Below are 23,172 nucleotides of genomic sequence, written 5' to 3' on the forward strand. Positions count from 1 at the left end.
GTTCCAACTTATAGCAACCCTGTATAGGGTTTCTGAGACTATAAATCTTTATAAGAGCAGAAAGTCTCCTCTGGTAGAGTCAAACTACTGACCTGTGGTTAGCAACCCAGCTGCTAATCCACTCTGCTTTCAGGGCTCCTGTTATAATGCTTTGTTGTTAAGTGCTGTCAAGTGGATTCTGACTCATAGTGATCCTGTATAGGGGTTCCAAGTAGCGACTGGTGAGTTTGAACTACTGACCTTGTGGTCTAGTATTTATCCTACAGCACCACACCAGGACTCCATTATGATGCTAAGTGAGAAGGAAAAAATAAAGTTTGATGGTTATGTGCCATGAAGTCGGTTCTGACTCATAGCGACCCTGTAAAGGGTTTCCAAGGCTATATAAATCTTTATGGGAACAGAAAGCATCTTTCTCCCATGGAACACCTGGTAGTTTCAAACTGCTGAACTTGAGAATAGCATCCCAACTCATAACCACTATGGTACCACAGCTCCAATTATATAAAAACTCTTCTTAAATGTATTTCTGGTAAAATGATAATGTGAGTTCAAGTGTTTAATCTGCCCCTGTGGCCCTGCCCATAGAATGTATCTAAAGACATTTTCAAGAAAACGTAAAAATGAAAGAAACCTGGTATTAAGGTTAGTCACTAAGCAGGTATTACGACAATATGCCCGACACATTGTGTAGTTGTGCTGGTGTGTACATACAAGTTGTCCTGGTGGCCGTGTGGAAGATCATCATTCCCAACCAGAGCCTGAGCAGCAGGACCGGGAAGCAGTGGAGGAGGCCTGGTCAAACTCCCGTTTGCCTTCACAACTCACACACACCTCAAGGGCGAGAACAAGGGATCCTGGTCCTGAAAGGAAAAGAGTGAGCGTAACAATTCCATATCCAGGGAAGCTGTCATTCATACATGAGGAAGACGGAGAGATACTCTTATTCCAGACAGTCAGTATTCACTTTTAATCTTACTCAAAATTGGCCTGTAGATGAAAGCTGATTGCTGAGGAATTGAATCAAGAAGGGAAAAGTGGCATCAAAGGGAGAGAAAACAGTTTAATAATGGCGTTGCGATTATTGTTAATATGGTAATAAAATCTAATACAAAAAGATGCAAATCAGAAAAACTTGAATAATAGGTATATCAGCTCATAATAACAAATTGCCAACAAAAAGTGGGGGAAAAAAGCTTATCTGTGGAGTGACTCAACAGAGGCAAATAATTAGAAAAAAAATATGTTTAGAGACATGTAAAGGTACTGTTCATAAGTTGAAATAGGATGTACATTTTCCATATCACTGGAGAGAGAAAAAAAGTTTTTAAACCATTCAAAATATAAGGAGAGAGTGAAAAGACAAATTTATAGTAGCAAAAATGGATCAAATGCTTTAAATAATGTGATAAACACATATGAAATAATACATGTGAAGTGGTACTCATGGAACACAGACAAAATTAATGCAAGGGGACTTCAAAAAGTTCATGGAAAAATTTCATTATCTTTAATTCCATTTGTCCATGAACTTTTTGAAGCCCCCTCATATATTAAATCACACACACACACAGTCAATGGATTCAGCAGGTTGCATTCTTTGAGCTTAGTGCATTAACTAGAATAAATAACTAATAATTTAGAACACAACTACTGAGAAAAGTTTTAGAACATTCTCCTTTAAACAAATGGTTAATATTAGAAATAGGACTATTCAGAAAATGAACAATGAGAGAGACAAGAAGAACCATAGATAGAAGATGAAAAAAAAATTTTTTTTTTCATGAATAGCATGTAGAATCTATTCTCAAACATTTAAAATCTTGATGAAATGGACAACTTTTTTCTAGAAAAACGATAAATGAGATTGAGAAATAAAGCCTGAATCCAAGGTTTCTCATTAGCAAACAGATGGATGATTGCCTTTTTCATTGAGAATCGCCTGCGCTCGGGGAGTCTTGAGTGGGAGGAATTTATGGAATATACAAGTGGAAATTTCCAGCCAGTAATTGGACCTATAAGGCTGAATCCTGGGCAGGCTGTTTGGTCTGGATGGTCTGCCTGCAACATGATGTGGAAATCATGGGGACATTCATTGTTTAGGGAGAATGTGTAACAAAGCAGAAGACTGGCTTGACAACTATCTTGAGGAGCATCAACATTTACCAGACAGGCAGAGGAAGACCAGTTCTCAAAGGAGGCTGAAATAGCATGGCCAGAGAGGTAGGATTAAAGCAGGACAGAATGGGTACAGGAAAGCCAATGGATGGGAGTATTTCCAGGAGAGACTGTGAGCAGTGTAAAATACTAGTTTGAGACTACAAACAACAGAGTCATCTTGGTTTTGTTAAAACATTATTGATAACTTTGACAAGAACAATTTAAGTGGGGTTCTTTCAAATGTTAGTAAACATAATACCCATGCTCCATAAGTTTTATAGAGCATAGGATATAATAGAAATCTTCAGAATATATTTTTCAAACTGGCATAAAACAAAAATCCATCAGAAGCTGGATAAAACCATGCATACAATCCTAATTATTAATATAGACTTACATCCCTAAAAACAACAATGATAACTGATACTTGTTGAGTGCTTGCTTTGTGCCAGGCACTGTTCTTAGTAACTTAATTGATTTAGTCTGCACACCAGTAGTCATAAAAAAAAAAAAAATAGCAAATTTAATTCAGATAGTTATTAACAAAATTATATACTTCATCCACAAAAGACATTCCGTTGTGAAAGACTGAGATGTCTTTTATAAAATTACAATGTCAGTTGGCCAAAGGGGAAAATTAATATTATTGTAATTTGTTAAAATTCCAACAAGTCTTGATTAAAAACAAAACAAAAAGCTCTTGCTATAGTATGATAAATAATATCTCAAGTAGCCAGCACTATATTTGGTGGTGAAATGTTACTATTATTCCCGTTTAAATGTAACAAAATCCAATATCATCCTTATTTTTGGACATTTTTTAGGAGGTTTCAGCCAACACTAGAATGAGATTAAGAGATCTAAGAGATATGGCTATCAAATGAAGGCAAAGCTGATCATTACATATAGATGATAAGAGTATGAATAGAAAAAGTAATCGCATCTGTCAGGGGTTTGGTTACAATCTAACACAGATGAATACCATCCAGTAAGACCTTTTAGGTACCAAAAACTATGCTAGGGGCTCTACACACATTGTCTTACCTAATTTTGACAGCAATCGCATGAGATTTATTTTAAACACAATCTTGTAGCGATTGAATGATCTTCTCCGGCCATGTAGGTAGTTAATGGTGGAACTAGAATTCAAGCCTTAAGATCTGCTTGACTCCAAAGTCAACCATATATCACCACTGCTCTCTCGCTCTCTCTTTCATTCTCACACGCACACAGTACTCCACAAATATATAAATATCAAAACTATTTTCCAACACTAGTAACACTCAGATTATATTTACAATAAAAGGAACAAAATAGTTAAATACATAGGGAATAAAACAACCAAATAAAATACTGTTTGATGAGTAAGGACCTCTGGTAGCATAGTAGATTATGAGCTGAGCTGGTAACCACAAGGTAAGCAGTTCAAATCTATATCAGCTGCTCCTTGGGAGAAGATAAGGCTTTCTGCTCCCATAAAGATTTACAGCCTTGGAAACCCTATATAAAGGTCGCTATGAGATGGAACTGACTCCACAGCACACAACCACCACCATATGGTGAGGAGTACACATTTTACTGGGGACTTAAAGAAGAAGATAGAGCATTGATGTAAAATCTTCATTTTCCCCTCTATTTTTTGAAAGTTGCCCAAGGTTATCTGTAAGAATTGATGGATAAGAATAGTCATTGCATATAATTAGAAAAGATTGTTTAAGTATTACTTATGTATTTGTGGACTGGTGCTTGTACTTTCAGATATTAAAGATATATTTTAACCACAACAGGTAATTCTTACCCCAGAATAGCAGCAGTATAGATTAGCAGAATAGAATAGAATGCCTAGAAAGCACTCAATAAGTTGTGTTAAACAGTTGGGAAAGTATAAATGTTTAATATCATATAACAATAAAATATACAAGAATACAAAATCTGCATATGTTAAATAATTGAAGAATCCATATATGTACATTATTGTTGTTAAGTGTCATTGAGTTGGTTCTGACTCATATAACTCTGTATAGGGTTTCCAAGGAGTGACTAGTGGGTTTGAACCACTAGCCTTGCAGTTAGCAGTCCATTGGTTATCCTACAGCACCACACCAGGACTCCATATATATATAAAACCAAAAACCAAACCAGTTGCTGTCAAGCTGATTAGAACTCATGGCAACCCTATGTTTCAGAAGAGAACTACTCCGTATGGTTTTCAATGGCTCAAATCTATTTGGGAATAGATAGGCTGGCCTTTCTTATAAGGCACAGCTCGAGGTGTTTCAAATTACCAATCTTCTGGTTAGTAGCCAAGAACTTAAATGTTTATAATTCCCAGAGACTCCTGTGCCTATAACTAGTTCTAGCTCTAGTTCTAGGTCTAGGTCTAGGTCTAGATCTATATCTTCTTAGATATTATCAAGTCAGTTCCTACTTATAGTGACTTTATGTACAACAGAATGAAACATTGTCCAGTCCTCTTGTTGTTAAGTGCCATCGAGTCAGTTCTGACCCATAGTGACCCTGGATAGGGTTTCTGAGGAGCAGCTGGTGAGCTTGAACCACCAACCTTGCAGTGCAAACGGCTTTGCAGTCTGGCGCATTAACCCCCAGTGCCACGCCAATCCTGTGGCATCCTCAAAATTGTTGCTATATTGGAGCCCGTTGTTGCAGCTACTGTGCCAATTTATCTCAATTGACGATCTTCCTCTTTTTCCTGGATCATCTACTAAGCATTATGTCCTTCTTTAGGGACTGGGTCCTCCTGCTAATATGAGCAAAGTATGTGAGATGAAATATTGCCATCATTACTTCTCAGGATCATTCTGGCTATACTTCTTCTAAATCAGATTAGTTCATTCTTTGGCAGTCTATGTTGTTGTTGTTATGTGCTGTGGAGTCAGTTCCAACTCATAGTGACCCTGTACAGGGTTTCCAAGGCTGTAAATCTTTACAGGAGCAGAAAGCCTCATCTTTCTCCTGCGGAACAGCTGGTAGTTTCGAACTGCTGACCTTGCGGTTCGCAGCCCAATTCGTAACCACTATGCTGGCAGTCTATAGTATATTTTTTTCCAACATGATAATTCAAAGGCACCAGGTCTTCTTCACTCATTGTCCAGCTTTCACATGCATATGAGATGATTGAAAATATCATGGCTCAAGCTAGGCACACTTTAGTCTTCAAAGTGATATCTTTGCTTCTTCAAAGAGGTCTTCTGCAGATTTGCCCAATGCAGTACATTGTTTGATTTCTTGACTGCTAGCTACTTCCATGGATATTAACTGTGGATCCAAGTATACTGAAATCTTTGAAACTTCAGTTTTTTTCTCTGTTTTCATGATGATTATTGATCTAGTTGTGACAATTTTTTGTTTTCTATATGTTGAAGTATAATCCATACTGAAGGATACTGTCTTTTATCTTCATCAGTGAGTGCTTAAAGTCTTCTTAACTTTTAGCAAGCAAAATTGTGTCATCTGTATATTGTAGGCTGTTCATCAGTCTTTCTCTGATCCTGATGCTTTGTGCTTCTTCATATAGTACAGCTCCTCAGATTATTTGCTCAGCATACCAATGACTAAGTACAGTGAAAGGGTATAACCCTCGTGTGTACTTTCCTGATTGTAAGCTATTCAGTATACCCTTGGTCTACTCGAATGACTGTTGGTCTGTGTACAGGCTCCTCATGAGCACAATTAAGTGTTCTGGAATTCCCATTATTTGCAATGTTATCCTTAGTTTGTTATGGTAATGTCGTCATATAGTCAAAAACCACAAGTTTCTGGTATTCACTGATTTCAGCCAATATCCACCTGATATTAGCAATGATATCCCTAGTCCACATCTATATATAGACCTATATATCATATGTATGTATTTATGTTTAGTTGTTGTTATTGTTAAGTGCCATTGAGTCAGTTTCAACTCAAAGTGAGCCTGTATGGGATTTCCGAGGAGCAGCTGGTGTGTTTGAAGTTGTGGCCCTGCAGTTCAAGCCAACCTTGTGGTACAGTGCTTAACTTACAAGTACCACACCAGGAGTCCTGTGTATATATATTAGCTTATACATCACTCATATAACACCTACGGTCAAATTGTTCTTGTTGTTAAGTGCAATTGAGTCAGTTCCAACTAATAACAACCCTGTATAAGGTTTCTGAGGAGCACCTGGTGAGTTTGAACTGCTGACATTGTGGTTAGCAATCGAGTGCTTATCCTCCCGCACCACACCAGGAGTTAGGATATGATATTGTAAAATGGATGACAAAATGTTAAAAATCATAGTCTACAATATTCTTTTATAATAAAAAAAAAATCCCCAATTGAAAATTATGTAGAAACATTAATATCAAATGCCCAGCATTAGGAAACCATTTAAGCAAATTATAGAACCTGTGTAGAAAAGTATGCATTAATTTAAAATAATCTGAAGTCCTGGCGTGGCACTGTGGTCTAATGCATCAGACTGCAAAGTTGTTTGAACTGCAAGGTCAGTGGTTCAAACTTACCAGCTGCTCCTTGGAAATCCTGTACAAGGTCTCTTTGGGTCAGAATTGACTTGACAACACTTAACAACAACAACAAATAAAAGAATACTTAATAACCTGGAGGAAAGTTTATGATGTATTGCTAAGTGGATAACAAGTAGGTTAAAATAACTGTGACTTCCTTGACTCCAATAAATTTAAGTATGTATGTTAACCTAGGCCATTTTTAAAGTGAGAAGATTATGGATGTTTTCATCTTTATAATTTACTTAATGAAAAGTGTTATTTTCAGTTAATACAATAGCAATAAATATTGAGAGAACATATGTACAAGAAAGAAGATAAAAGGAAATATACACTCTTGTATTTATTGCTGCACAATGGGAGCACAGGTGACTATGAGGATTTTCTTCTTTGTTTCTTTTTCCCTTATTTTTTTACTACATATCAATTACAAAAAAGTAAAATTTAAACAAGTTTCTGAAGACTAAAAATACAATAAAGGGAGGAAAGAGGCAATAAAAAAAGAATCAACTTCAAACATACTTTAGATTACAGAAATGCTGAAGTAGATCATTCACAATTTTACAATCTTCATAATTCTACACTTATGGACACAAAGTATTTACAATGTGCCTGTCTTAAATAATGAGAACACACGGAGGAAACAAAACACGTGTAAGTTCTGTATCTATACAGCTACTAGTCTAGTTGAGGAACTTGATATGAAACACATGTATATCTAACTAAATATAATCGCAAATCATTCAAAGTGTATCAGGCATAACATAAGGGTTTTACTAGAATAACTTCATAAATAGATTATATGTGCATGCATATCAACATGTAAGAAATTATGAAAATAATTTATAAGAACTAATGGATGGTAAATGCACACTTGGGAAAGAGAAGGAAAAAAAAGAGAGTAGAAACATGAATATAAAGGTAGCTTATTGTTTTTATAAGAAACTGAATATGGTTCCTGTATAATACCTTTGATTATTTGAGAATGAAGGAAGTATTGGAAATTGTAAAAAATGGAATGGAATACATAAACAGCGGTATCTTAGGCATTAGATATTAGAGCTGAAATGGGCTGATATTGGGCATTTTGAGTATGACAACCACAAGGTTTAATATGCCAGGAAAGACAAATTGAAGAGGAATGGTGGTGCATTCATCATCAAAAAGAACATATCCAGATCAGTCATGAGGTACAACATTGTCTGTGATAGGATAATATCCATGCGCCTACAGGGAAGACCAGTTAATACCACTATTATTCAAATTTATGCTCTAACCACTAAAGCCAGTGAGGATAAATCGAAGAATTCTACAAATTTCTTCAATCTGAAATTGATCAAACATGCAATCAAAATGTATTGATCATTACTGGTGATTGGAATGCAAAAATTAGAAACAAAGAGGAAGGATCAGTAGTTGGAAAATATGGCCTTGGTGATAGAAATGATGCTGGAGCTCGAATTTCTCAATGATAAAATTCTGCAAAACCAATTATTTGTTCATTTCAAATATCTTCTTTAGACAGCATAGGAGACAACTATACACATGGACCTCACCAGATGGAATACATAGAAATCAAATTGACTACATCTGCGGAAAGAGATGATGGGAAAGCTCCATATCATCAGTGAAAACAAGGCCAGGGGCAAACTGTGGAACAGACCATCAATTACTCATATGCAAATTCAGACTGAAGCTGAAGAAAATGAAAATAAGTCCACGATAGCCAAATTATTACTTTGAATATATCCCACCTGAATTTAGAGATCATCTGAAGAACATATTTGATACATTAAACAGTAAAGATTGAAAACCAGAAGAGTTATGGGATGCCATCAAGAATACCATACAGGAAGAAAGCATGACAGCATTAAGAAAAGACAGAAGGAAAAGATCAAAATGGATGTCAGAAGAGACACTGAAACTTGCTCTGCAACTAGAGATGCTAAAGCAAATAGAAGAAATGAGGAGGTACAAGAGCTGAACAGAAAACTTCAAAGGTCAGCTCGACAGGACAAAGTCAAATATTACAACAAAATGTGCAAAGATCTGGAGTCAGAAAACCAAAAGGGAAGAACATGCTCCTCATTTCTCAAGCTGGGGAAACGGAAGAAAAACTTAATTAGCAATATTGAATGATTCTAATTGCAAAATATTGAATGTTGCAGAACGCACCAAAAGAAGTTGGAAGGAATACACAGAGTTTCTGTACCAAAAGGAAATGATTGATGTTCAGCCATTTCAAGAGGTAGCATATGATCAAGAGCCAATGATACTGAAGGAAGAAGTCCAAGGTGCATTCAAGCAGTTGGTAAAGAACAAGGCAGCAGGAATTGATGGAATAAAACTTGAAATCTTTCAAAAAAGTGAGGCAGCACAGGAGGCACTCATTCAACTCTGCCAAGAAATTTGGAAGACAACTATCTGGCCAACTGATTGGAAGAGATCCATATTTGTACCCATTCCAAAGAGAGGTGACCTAACAGAATGCGGAAATCATCAGACAATCCCTTTGATATCCCATGCAAGTAAAGTTTTACTAAAGGTAATACAGAAATGGCTGCAAGCATGCATTGACAGAGAACTTCCAGAGGTTCAAGCTGGATTCAGAAGAGGTCGTGGAATGAGAGATATCATTGCTGATGTCTGATGGATCTTGGTTGAAAGCAGAGAATACCAGAAAGATGTTTACCTGTGCTTTATTGACTATGCAAAGGCTTTCGATTGTGTGGATCATGACAAGCTATGGACAACACTGGCAAGTATGAGTATTCTGGAACACTTAATTGTGCTCATGAGGAATCTGTACATGGACCAAAAGGAAGTTGTTCAAACAGAATATGGGAACACTGAATGTTTAAAATTAAGATAGATGTGCGGCAGAGTTGTATTTTTCAGCATACTTCTTCAACCTGTATGCTTAGCAAATAATCCAAGAAACTGGGTTATATGAAGAAAAATGTGACATCAGGATTGGAGGAAGACTCATTAACAACCTGCGAACTGCAGATGATGCGACTTTGCTTGCTGAAAGTAAAGGGGACTTAAAATACTTAATGATGATGATCAAAGACTACAGCCTTCAGTTTGGATTGCATCTCAGTGTAAAGTAAACAAAAATCCTCACCACTGGACCAGTAAACAACATTCTTATCAATGGAGAAAAGATTGAAGTTGTCAAGGACTTCATTCTTCTTGGATCAACCATCACCTCTCATGGAAGGAGCAGTGAAAAAATCAAATGATGTATTGCATTATGCATATCTGCTTCACAAGACTTTTTAAAGTGTTGAAGAGTAAAGATGTCAGTTGAGGACTAATGTGTCTCTGAACCAAGCCATAGTATTTTCAGTAACCTCATATGCATGTGAAAGCTGGACAGTGAATAAAGAAGACTGTTGAAGAATTGAAGCATTTGAGTTATGGTGTTGGAGGAGATTATTGAAAGTACGATGGGCTGAAGTGCAGCCAGAGTGCTCCTTGGAGGCCAGGATGGCCAAATTTCGTCTCTCATACTTCGGACATATTTTCAGGAGGGACCAGTCACTGGAGAAGGATATCATGTTGAGTAAGGTTGAGGGTCAGAGAAAAAGAGTAAGACCCCCCCCCCAACGAGATGGATTGGCAAAGTGGCGGCATCAGTGGGCTCAAGCATGGTAACAATTGTGAGGTTGGTCCAGGACCGGACAGGTTTTGTTTTCTTGTACATAGGGTTGCTATGAGTTGGGACCCACTTGATGGCACCTAACAACAACAACCACAGCATATAAAACAGAAATGTTAAAATAATTGTAAAAACTCTGAGCTTTTGAAATGTTACTCTAGTGGATAACTATAAGATTACTATACTATCCAGCTTTTAAGTGTAAATTCAGCAATATGAATAACAGAAAAAAACCATAATTTGCATCCATTATATACCAAGTCTTAGATACTATCAGGACCTTTCTATCACCCATGGAATTTTAATTAGCAGGTGTGCTTTATAGCTAGGATACATACTCAAAGTAGGACTTTTCTTTTTCCAGCATTAAATGAACCCACTATAGACTATGGCTTCCAGAGACTGCAGAAAGTCATCCCACGGCACCCTGGAGATCCTGAGAGATTAGCTAAGGTAAATCCTTTGAAATTTTGCCTGTGAAAACCTTTCTGTAGGACTTTAGCAAATTCAGACAAATCCAGTAATTTAACAACATTTGAAATTAATTAGGCTTTGAAATTTGGACTTAAATCTCTTGGAATTTTTCTAGCTTTTGATGCAAGAAGAAACATAAAATCTCTACTAATCATGAACTATATTATGATTATTCTCTATGAAACTATATAATCTGAAATTGAGGCTCACAAAACAGATACATTATAAGAGTATTCAGATTATAAACCATTGTTAACTTTGTGAAGTTAGAGAATTGTTACTTAAAAGTGTAAGTTCTCACTCCATTGTGTATAAATATGATTTCATCTCCCCATAATTGCAGTAAAACATCAATCCCCAATCAAGTATTTATTGATTACCTATTATATACACAAGAATTTAGTGAAGTGAAAAGCACCTCCATATGCAATTGCTATGAAATATGTCATTTTTAAATGACCTTGCTTATGAAAATTACATTTTGAGTCTGTCCTATGATTTCAGCTTTCTTTACTTAAAAAAGACATCAAGTTATTAGCTGTTATTCAGTTAATGAGAAATGATTAAAAATTAAATTCCATTTATCTTTATTTTAAACACACAAAAGAGAACCATGTTCTCTTTTTTATATTGTGAGGAAAATTCAAATACCACAGTTGCGTTTATATCACACCTTTATTTGCCTCTTCGAAAAATCCCCAGCCCCACCATTAAATTAGATGATATCTGGAAAGTAGGTTAATAGCAATTTAAAAGGTTGTAAAAAACAGGAGGAGGAAAAGACAAAATGAGAGGAAAGGGATTACTGAATACTAATTCTCTCTGGTTAAAATGAACAGGGGGAAATAATATTGAAAGAATTCATCTTTATTAGAATAAAATTTTGCAAAGGCCGTGCCAAGATCATTTCAGTACTCTGGACAGCTCCTTGGCACACAGTTAAACTCAGGTCAATCATTTTAAGAATGTTTGGTTAATTAGAGCAGTAGATTTTTTTAAATAGAATGATCTGAAAGTGATTTTTAATAGAATTTCCATGGCATTTTAAATTTTAACTAACTCTACACTCAATTTGGCTGATTCTTTTGTTTGTTTTTGTAACACAACCACTTATGGAATGACTTTCTAAAAGTAAATTGCATGCAGATACATATTTACAGAGGGATTTAAATGTGTGATTCTAGTCTACTTGTCAAACCAAATATAGGACTTTGGGGCTAATTGTTTACATGGGGTATGTGTGTGGGTACTTTTCCCTTTGTTTTGCCATTTTGTTTTTTATCATTTGATTATACCCTGCTCTTTCTTTTCTTTTACAGGAAATGCTGCTGAAAAGAGCTGCAGATCTGGTAGAAGCCCTCTATGGCACACCACACAATAACCAGGTTAGAAGCTTACATCCTGCTCTCTACCGATCGTGATACTTCACTCTGAGTAAAATGTTAACCGTCACCCACCATTTTATAGGACATCATTTTGAAGCGTGCTGCAGACATTGCTGAAGCCCTCTACAGTGTCCCTAGGAATCCCAGCCAGATCCCAGCTCTCTCGAGTTCTCCAGCTCACAGTGGCATGATGGGGATTAATTCTTATGGCAGCCAGCTTGGGGTCAGCATCTCAGAGTCAACCCAGGGAAATAATCAAGGTATAGCCTTTCTCAGTATCAAACTACAAACATCTTATATATTTAAAAAGTTGTGTCTGCTGGAATGGAAGGATTTAAAACTGGAGTCATATACTATGAAATAGTGTGTGTCTATAAATAAGCAATAAAGCCATATATTGGATCTTCTCAATATTTTATGTGGTATCTTGTTAGAAGCTTTTCAGGTACAAGGTGGGATCTGTTTAACTGGAAATATATAAGGACAAGATTGACTATTATGAATTTAGAAGACTTATTGAAACTAAGGTTTAGAATCATCCACTGAAAAAAACTTACATTTCTGCTATTCTGATGACCAGATTGAATATTGGAAAGAGAATAAGTTATTGCCATTATCATTTATTGTACCAACTCTCTCTCCCTGAGTAGCAAGGGTTAATGGTGTGGTTTTATTTGGTAAATTCTAATTATTTCATATACAAATATATAGCAACACACGTATACAAGGTAAGGATACCTTTACATGTAAAGTAGATAAAGAATGTTTTCATTGAAGCCAATTTTTATTAATAAGGTACCAGTCTAAAATGATCATAAAAACAGTTTTTGAAAGAAGTAACTGTTACTAATAGTACCCCTAACCCTGGGTATTATTAGAAACATTTTATTTTTATTTCTAATTTTTTTTTCAGAACTCTAAATGACCCAAAGTTTATTTGAATACCTTCCTACCCTCCACATCCCCAAAAGATGATATAACTGTTTAATTTGGGAAAACTCTAGGTCAGCGGAATAAAGCTGGGTTATAGCTGAATCTTCAAGAAGTTACTAAAATGTACAACATGTACCAAGCTTTATTTGACCCCAGAATGCTTTTCTCAGTGATGCAAATTGATATCTGTAGGACTCTAGAGCTGTGCAATATATAATTTGGGAACTGTCACTCACACTGCCATTAGACACTCACTTCCTGATGTGAGTTGAAGATGCTGAATATGGAAGAAATACAAGAGAGAAAATATAAGGGATACAACCTTATGTAACGTGGGCATGAGAAAAGGAAGCATAGCTTGCCATCAAGTTGATTGGGATTTAAAGTGAAACTATAAGACACAGTGAAGCTGCCTCATCAGAACATTTCCAAGGCTGTGCTCTTTATGGAAGCAGACTGCCACAGCTTTCTCCCCCAGAGCAGCTGGTGGCTTCGAACGACCAATATTTTGGTTCGCAGTCCAACACTTAACCACTGTACTACCAGGTACAAAAGGTATAAAAAGCTAAAAACAAACTGCGTGTCTTCCACCACTGTCCATAAATGGCTCAGTGGTGTTCTGTGGCTGATGGGAACCCATGCTAGCCATATTGGCATTGTGGGATAATGAACTGAGCTCAAGGTCGGCTTGAACCACAAGATTGGTGGTTCAAACTCACCAGCTGCTTCTTGGAAACCCTGTACAGGGTTGCTATGAGTAGGAACTGACTCGACAGCACTTCATAACAACAACGACATGAGTATAGGTTGGTTTACATGAGCTTTCCTTTGTTGTCAAGGATACATCCGCAACACAAGCAGCATCTCTCCACGGGGATACTCTTCCAGCTCCACACCTCAGCAGTCTAATTACAGTACCTCCAGTAACAGTATGAACGGCTACAGCAATGTCCCCATGGCCAACCTGGGTGTTCCAGGATCACCAGGATTTCTCAACGGCTCCCCCACAGGCTCCCCTTATGGAAGTAAGTGTCCTTTCCACCTGAATGGCTTTCTAGAGCTTTGTGCTTCTGGGTGTTATTATTCAACCTTCTTGGGAAAAGCTTTCTTCCCAGATCTTAGTATCTCATGTGTGAGGAGCCCAACTCCTTTATGATATCTTTACTCTGACTCTTGTTTCTTTCCCTGAGTTAGGCTTTGTCTCATTTGCTTCTCAAGGCTTTACTGAGGGGCAAGAAAAGAAATGAAACTACTGCCTTTTACAAAGAAAGAATATATGTTACTTGTGAGGATGGGAGCAAGTGACTAAGCTTCCAATTCAGTTAACATTATGTACACTGTTTGTGGTTGTAAGGTACCGTCGAGTCGGCTCTTGACTCATAGTTATCCAATGCACAACAGAACAAAACACTTTTTATTAGGTACTTTTTAATGCAGTATTTTATTTAATATTTAAAAGAAGTTTTTGAAGTTACTATTGTTCTCTCTATTTTATAGGTGGGGAGGTTGATGTACACAGGAATTTATTGACTTGCCCAAGATCACACAGTTAGAAAAAGCAGGTCAATAATGTAGATGCAGAATTTATGACTTCAGGTTATTTTGTGCCTCACACCAGGCTCCTTTCTTACTTTATTACATGGCTCCACCCTTCCCTAGGTACCTCCAGAGAGTTGGGAGTTGATTGCTTGTAATAATGCAATAGATTGAGACACAACCTCTTAATCTTAACCTATGGTCTAGCAGCAATTTAGATACTCTGGGAAGTTGTGAAAACTCATTTGGGGGCTAAAGGGGGGAACTTACATAATGGTCCCAAGAGCCTGAGAGAATATGTGTGTTTTTCAAACCTACCTAGGGAATACTTCAGGTCAAGGGAGAATTTGACAAGGAGAGTTTGCAGTGATTGAGTAGAATGGTCTTGAAATACTGTGTTGGGTTGCAAGGCTCAGCAGCATGCTCTCTTTCACCCAGAGAGGTTCCCTCCTGCCAGAAACAAGAGCAAGTTGAGGACAGACACAGGCACGTCCACCACAGCTCCAGAAGCAGCCTGGCTGGATCTGGAGGCTACGTCTCATCACCTTGGGTCTCCCAGGGGACCCACAGCCATGAGTTATTTTGAGGTTTTCTGTTCAATCCATACACTCAACACTCTATACCAAGTGGCAGAGGGCAACAGAGATTAGCTTTTCTAATGCAACTAAAATCTTATTACCGCAAAGGTATGAGTTCTGTGTTGTATCTTGTCAGATGGCTTGGATTAATTAATCTTGTTGGTCTGTTAGTTTTTTTTACTTACTTATTTTCACCTTATAATAATGTCACACCATAGTGCTGATGGAAGTAAGAGTAGTTAAAGATTGCATTTCATTTTGCAACTTGAAAAATGCATTCATATATATTCCAGTTATATCTACACAAACTTGTGACATAGATATAATAATATTTATAATACTTTTCCATTCTAAGATAAAAAGCATCATTGAATAACTTCTCCAAAGATTCATAGCCAAATAATAGCAAATATATATATATATATATGGCATCAGATTCAGAATACCATGTATTTTTATTATACCATAACATTAGAAGTATGTAACATACTTATGCAAACCCAGGTATTGCCCTGTAGGATAAGCACTCTTGGAAACTCTATACAGTGTCACTATGAGTCGGAACCAACTCGAAGGCACAGAACAAGAAGAATGTATTTATAATATATTGTTTCTATTTGACCATTTTTATGTACAAAAACATTTATGTGTGTAATATGAGAGTAAGTAAAAGAAATGGAAGTTACAAAGCTGTAACTAGGGTTCCAGTTCATACACGCTCAAGTTTATGCTAAACAAAACATGTTTAAACATATCCTCTGTGATCAGTGTATGATCAGACAAGTTCTCTCAGTAATACATTTGACTTAGTCTGACTGTTGTTTTCGAATGTCCTCAAGTCAGTTTTGACTCATGGCAACACACCCAGGAGTCTTTTTAAAAAAAAAAAAAAAGCCCCAAGGGATCTGTTGGGCCAAGCCAATTAAATTCATGGCAGAGAGGGTCAACTTATAAGGATATGGCAACTGTATTTTGAAATTCCAAAGGGATAATCGTAGTGGTTACGATTCAGGCTGCCAACTGCAAGGTCAGCAGTTTGAAACTACCAGCTGTTCCACGGGAGACAGATGAGGCGTTCTGCTCCTGTAAAGATTTATAGCCTCAGAAACCCTCTTCAGGGTCGCTATGAGTCGGAACCGACTCCATGGCACACAGCCAGCCAATCTTGATAGATTTCCTTAAAGAACACAGAAGGATCACTGAGGGTTATTATGAAGACGTTTTAAGATCATTGAAAGCTGAGAAAAAGGCCAAGAAGATTGTGCCAATGATTCTTTTCCCACATGGCAATCTATCTACACATTCTTCAAGGGTAGCTATAAGAATTTTGTTGGGAAACCGTACCCCATCCATCCTACCACCCTGATTTTGCTCTTTCAGATTTCTTTTTGTTCTCCTAACTCAAAGAACATTTAAAAGGAAGATGATTTGAGTCCCACAAGGCTGCCAAAACTTGAAGGAAGAGTGCCGAATTTTTCAGGGAAGGCTTAGAGAGAAGGAAACACTACCTTCAGATGCATATTGCCCTAGGTGGAGGCTATGTCAAGAAACAGTAACTTCACATTTTAATATTGTTGTTGATATGGATTTCTATGTCTTTGTATCAATACTTTTTGACTACTACATGGAATTATTGTTTTTGTGGATTAAAAATGGTCAGCCTACTAATAAAGGTCTGTAGTGTGTGGAGACAAAGAGGGAAAAGGAATGTGAGTAGATGAATGACAATGCCCAGTGGTTGTTCATCTTTTTTACCAGATGATTCCTTGGCAGGGACAGACTCTTCCTTTCTTTGAATGTACTCTGGCGGTGGTGGTTGTGTGCCACTGAGTCAGTTTCTACTCATAGTCATCCTGTATAGGGTTTCTGAGGCTGTAAATCTTAATGGGAACAGAAAGCCTCATCTTTCTCCTGTGGAGCAGCTGATAGATTCAAACTGCTGGCTTTGCAGTTAGCAGCCCAACTCAGAATCTACAATACTACCAGGGCTCCTTTTGGGTGCATTCCAGCAAGTGGCAATTTCCTTTCACTCCCTTTCCACTACGTTTACCCAATTCCACTGCCAAAAGAAAAATAATAACACCCCAAATCTTCAAATCACTCATTAAAACAAGACTGCATATGCATAAAAGGAAATGAGAAAGAGACCCCGCCCAATGGAGATGGGAAACACTGTACAGAGAACCTTCTCCTATTTCCTAGGAGCTGGCATGATCCTTTGCACCTTTTATTTTCTGAGGGAGGGTCTGAAGGAGTGGTAGGCTGGGACCAGGATTCCAAACAGTGCATTCATTATAATAAAATTCCACCACTTCGAAAATACTGAATACCCAATGGAGTTCATTACAATAGTATCTGACCTGTATTTCTAACCAGCTAAGTCTTAACTTCTCTGGGAATAAATAAATAAAGCCCTGGGGCAAGTGCCTTTCGTCAGTTCAATTGCATGTGTCTGAAAACACAATTCTATGATTTTTCATGTTATTATTTAAACTAGTCTGATGTGGCTGGACCCAGCTATCGAGTAATCACTTGCCAGAGACATTAAAACGCAATAAAGCCAAGCCTTCCAGTCAGATTTGACTTGTGTTAAAACCAATGCAAAGTATCTGAAACCTGCGTCTTTACTACTCTTGCTGTCACACTACTTCAAAAATGTCCAAGCAGATGGTTTTTCAATTTTACATACAAACTTCACTTCCTGGCGGTAGCAGTGTGTGCCAAGTTCTAGCTCAGTGCAAGTTTTTATGGCAGAATTCTAACCCCCTGACAATAGGGGGTTATAATGAAATGCTGACAGACCCCTTAGCGTCAACAAATGCAATGGCTCAGTGCAAAGGAGGCTATGTGCCCAGTGAGTTCCAGCTGGGACTGTGTAAGACAATCAGTTCTCCTAAGAAGAAAAGTGGTTTTTTCCTGAACTCCCCATGTTCACATAGATATCTGGCCTGACATGCTTGCCTTTGCTTTGGCCTTCTTCCACAGAGAGCTCGATGTCCAGAGAACGTCTCAGTTGGGAATACGTATGATCAACTGTCCCCAAATGGTACACTCTTGTACCCTCAGAGATGATCTACCCAACAACCTTGTAACACCATAGGGACACGTCTCCCAAATCAGAATAGCCACTAAGCAAGTCTAAAGTTTGGGAAAAATGCATATATACACACATGCAGGAATCCTCAGGAAATCCTACTTCATATACGCAGCTGATTTCCTGGGATTCCTCCATATTTTTATGTTTTCATAAAAAAATAAATGTTAAGACATTTCCTATTGCCCAGTATTAAACAATTATTATGGAAAATTTGGAACATATGAGAAAATATTTTTAAAAGGAATAATGCTCCTACCATAAGAAATAACTTCTTTTGATATTTTTATATGCTTCTATTATCTTTTCTTTAGGAAAAAAAAAATGTATTGCAATAGTAGCATTCTTATTATAGACTATTTGAAAAGCATGTATATGTTAAAAAAAAAGTGATGCACTGTTTCTACGCAGAGAGAATCATTGTTAGCATTTAAAGGATAGCCTTCCAGTCATGGGTAGATACATTTTGAAAATTGCGATGTCTACTCTGATGCACAACTAATGAGACTTGGCCATAAGATCAATGAAAGAGAGAGTAGAGGAAAAGTGGCAATTTACCAAAGTCATAGACACGTAGCTAGGGTCTAAAAAATCCTTCAGTGATGCAGACGTATGTCTTAAGACATGAAGAACAGATATTAGGTGTGATTTTGCATTTAAAACTTAACTATAATCAACTGTCTTCTCCTAGGAAATGGAGGGGTTTTTGATAGTTTATTTTTGTAACAGAGGGCTTAATAGACAACTTTTTTCGCAAACAGTTGTGCCTTAACTCAAAGAAGAACAATAAATCATTCAGGAAGACTATTTTGTTGTTGCTATGGATTGTATAAGGGGCAAGGATGGTTCAGTGATAGAATCCTCACTTTTCATGGGTCCACCGTGCTGTCAGTAGAGATTTTCATATTGCTATGATGTAATGTAGCTATGTTGCTAGGAGTCCTGGTGTGGCACTGTGTTAATGCACTGGACTGCAAAGTAGTAGTTATGAGTCGGACTGCTAACATCAAGGTCAGCAGTTTGAAACTACCAGTCACGGGAGAAAGATGAGACTTTCTGCTCCTGTAAATATTTACAGCCTCAGAAACCCCGTGTTAGGGTCGCTATGAGTTGGAACCGACTCCACGGCACGTAACCACCAACCACCACCATGATGATGAACAGATTTCAGTGGAGTTTCTAGACTAACACGGACTAGAAAGACTGATTCACTTCTGAAAACCAGTCAACAAAAATTCTATGGATCACAATGGTCCAATCTGCCACTGATCGTGGGGATGAGGCAGGAGTGGGTAGTGTTTCATTCTAGGACAACTCAACTCCCCGACAGTAGCTAACAATCACAAATATTGCATCATTTCTCACCAAAGAAACAGAGATTTTCCATTTTTAAATTAAATCATTTATTGCTTTCTTCTGCCTTAAAATGTCCATTATATAGAATATTGAAAATATGGACAAATGAAAAAGACTGATTTAGATTACCCAATTTCTCATCACAAAAAAATACATCACAATATTTTATCCTCTTAGGCTTTGGCTCTGTATGTGTGCTTAATGAAAGTGAACTCTGGATATATATGTTGTTATGTAATCTGCTTTTTTTATTTGAGAAGGCATATCATTCAATGTCATTAAAGAATCTTCAACATTAACTTTAATGTTTGCCCCACATTCCATTGCAAGAACTTTAGTGCAGAATGTGCCCTTTGGTTGTTTAAATGATTATACATTCCTGAGTGGTTTTGTGTACATCACACACACACAAAAAGAAAACCAGAAGGAATAGAAGCAAATACTATTGAATGATGATGCATGGAGGGGACTGTAATCATAGCAATGAAATAAAATATGATAGGTTGAGTACAAAACTGATATTCTCCCATGTAAACTATCACTCAATTTGCCATGAAAGCTTTTTTTAAAAAACAAATTTTTTAAGAACTTTATATAGTTTATACTACTGTTTATCATTTAAGGAGCCCTGGTTGTGTAGTGGGTTATGAATTGGGCTGCGAACTGCAAAGTCCACAGTTCAAATCTACCAATCATTCCACAGAAGAAAGATGAGGCTTTCTGCTCCTGTAAGGATTTACAGCCTCAGAAACCCTATACAGGGTGGATTCGACAGCACCCAACCACCCAACCACCACCACCATTTATCATTTAGGTTACTTCTCAATTTTTTATTGTTATTAAACAGTATAAAAATATCCTTTGATCTTTTTTGCATTCATGATTATCTTCTCGGGATTCATTTCTAGAAATTAAATTACTAGGTCAAAGAATATGCACATTTTAAAATACTTTGATATGTATTGCTTAAATTCCTCCAGAGACAAGAATTCTCCCTTCAGAACCTTCAGAAAAGGGAAAGTGTCTGCTTCCCTGCCCTGATCATTTTTCCTTAATCTTTATCAATTTGGTAATTGGAAAATAACATCCCGTTACTGTTTTAATTAGATTTTTATTTCTAATAAGTTTGAATGTTTTCTCTGAAGGTCTCTTGGCAATTTTCATCATTCCTTTTATGACTTTCCTTTTCATGTTCTTTGCCCATTTTTCAACTGATAGTTTTATTTTTTACAATTAATTTGTAAGAATGTATTCACTACTAAGGAAAATAATGTTTTATCTAAAGAGGCATTGCAAATATTTCCCCTAATTTATTATTTGCCTCTTTGTGTGTGCTGTAGCTTTTTGCTATGTTGAAAACCACGTTTTTTAGTTCTGTTCAGGTTTTGGCATCAGATTTAGAGATACATCAATTATATATTTTCTACTAGCACTTTTTAATAATTTGTTAGTACAATTAACTCTTCAATCATCTTAGATTTATTTTGCTGTTTAGCATGAGGAACAATAAACCAAAATTTGTTTTCGTCTCTGAGTGATTAGTTTATTGTTCCCATGCATTTATTTCCTTACTAATTTGAAATGTCACCTTTATTATGCATTAATTCTTATATATCCCCAGGTCTGAATCTGGACTCTATTTTGTCACATGGATCAGTCTACCTATTTCTGTGCTAGTACGCTAGTACAACCTTAAATTCCCTGGTGTAGATTTAAATAAATTTTACTATCTGCTAAGACAAATGCCTTCTGTTATACTTTAAGAAAACATTTAACAAAATTGTCTCACTCTTGCAATGTTTTTGTTGTTTATTTTCATATAAACATAGGAATTATTTTGTTGAAACAAACAAATTTTTAAAGCCTATTTAGAGCTTTTATTATAGTTACATTAAACTCATAATTATTTAAGGAAATAATTTAATGTATTACAAAATTTTTATAATTTTTTTAAAAAATGGGTCCTTTCCATCCTTGTGGTGGTAGCTATATGCTGTGGAGTTGGTTCTGACCCATGTTGTTGTTGTTACGTGCCGTCGAGTCGGTTCCGACCCATAGCGACCCTGTACAGGGTTTCCGAGGGTGTAAATCCTTACGGGAGTAGAAAGCCTCATCTTTCTCCCGCAGAGCAGCTGGTAGTTTCGAACCGCTGACCTTTAGGTTCGCAGCCCGATTCGTAACCACTACGCTACCAGAGCCTGCATAAGATTTCCGAGTCTGTAAATCCTTATGGGATCAGAAAGCCCTAAGAACCACTGGTAGTTTCGAGCTGCCAACCGTGAGATTAGCAGCCCAACTCGTAACCACTATGCTACCTATGTGTTCTATGTTGTTATTAAGTGCCGTCATCGCATTGGTTCCAACCCATAGCAACCCTGTGTAGGGTTTCCTAGGAATGACTGATGAGCTTGAGCCACTGACCTTATAGTTCAAACCGACTTTGCCATCCAGGGCATTAGCCCACAGCGCCACACCAGGACTCCATGTGTTATATAATGCTTTGGTTATTCACCCTGCAACAATTTTTATATGTTACTAAAGCTTGGAAGGAACTCTGGTACCGTAGTGGTTATGAGTTGCGCTGCTATTATCATGGTCAGCAGTTCGAAACTACTAGCCATTCCACAGGAGAACCATGAGTCTTTCTGCTCCTGTAAAGATTTACAACCTCAGAAACACTATACAGGATCACTGAGTCGGAATCGACTCGAGGGTACATCACTACCACTAAAGTTTGGGGTGATTCCTCTTCAACAACGAAGCAGCCAAATTTACTTTAGCAAGCCCTGCATTAGGAATTGGTTGATTGATTGTGAGCTCATTGCATTAGGAATGTTGTTGTTGTTGTTGTTAAGTACCGTCGAGTCAGTTCTGACCCACAGGGACCCTTTACAGGGTTTCTGAGGGTGTAAATCTTTACAGGAGTAGAAAGCCTCATCTTTCTCCTGAGGAGCGGCTGGTAGTTTCGAACCGCTGACCTTAAGGTTTGCAGCCCGATTCGTAACCACTATGCTACCAGAGCAATAGGATCTATTATTAGAAAAAAATACTGTTTGTGTCACCCAGAGGTCTCAGACTTTGCCATTAGGCTCTAGCAATACTTTTGCCAAGTCATGTGACTAGAACAGTTCAGAATTCTGAGAATTACGTTATAATATACATCTCTAACACATGTGACTGTATACCCCCTAAGAATCTTACTGTCATACGTACTAGTTTGCCCTTCTCTTAAATAAGCTGAAGAGAGAAGATAGAACTCTCTTCGTGTATGCTATACAACTTAGTGGAGTATCTGATGTTAAGAGGCAGAGCATTTTATTGCCTTTATTTTTCTTGGAAAGTACAGCGCTTAGTTTCTTTAAGTAATTTTAATGTTAATATTTTAATATTGGTGTTTTGCACCCTCCTAAACATTATGTCGGAGGAATCTAACTTGTAGCTTTTATTTCCCAGGAAGTCTGAAAGTACAGGAAGAAGGAGGGAATC

At 37.2% G+C, this 23,172-nt stretch overlaps 1 protein-coding gene across 3 annotated transcripts in view; it reads left to right on the plus strand.

Annotated features, from left to right (window-relative positions):
* EBF2 (early B-cell factor 2) overlaps positions 1 to 23,172 on the plus strand; it is a 244,708-nt gene that overhangs the window by 212,973 nt on the left and 8,563 nt on the right. For all 3 annotated transcript variants that reach the window (XM_006864374.1, XM_006864373.1, XM_006864375.1), the window contains exons 11-14: positions 10,695 to 10,783; positions 12,124 to 12,189; positions 12,272 to 12,449; positions 13,962 to 14,147. In XM_006864374.1, coding sequence (XP_006864436.1) covers positions 10,695 to 10,783; positions 12,124 to 12,189; positions 12,272 to 12,449; positions 13,962 to 14,147 — 519 coding nt within the window. The remainder of the gene's footprint in view (positions 1 to 10,694; positions 10,784 to 12,123; positions 12,190 to 12,271; positions 12,450 to 13,961; positions 14,148 to 23,172) is intronic.

Source organism: Chrysochloris asiatica, unplaced genomic scaffold (assembly GCF_000296735.1).
Source record: "Chrysochloris asiatica unplaced genomic scaffold, ChrAsi1.0 scaffold00064, whole genome shotgun sequence".
Classification (NCBI taxonomy): Eukaryota; Metazoa; Chordata; class Mammalia; order Afrosoricida; family Chrysochloridae; genus Chrysochloris; species Chrysochloris asiatica.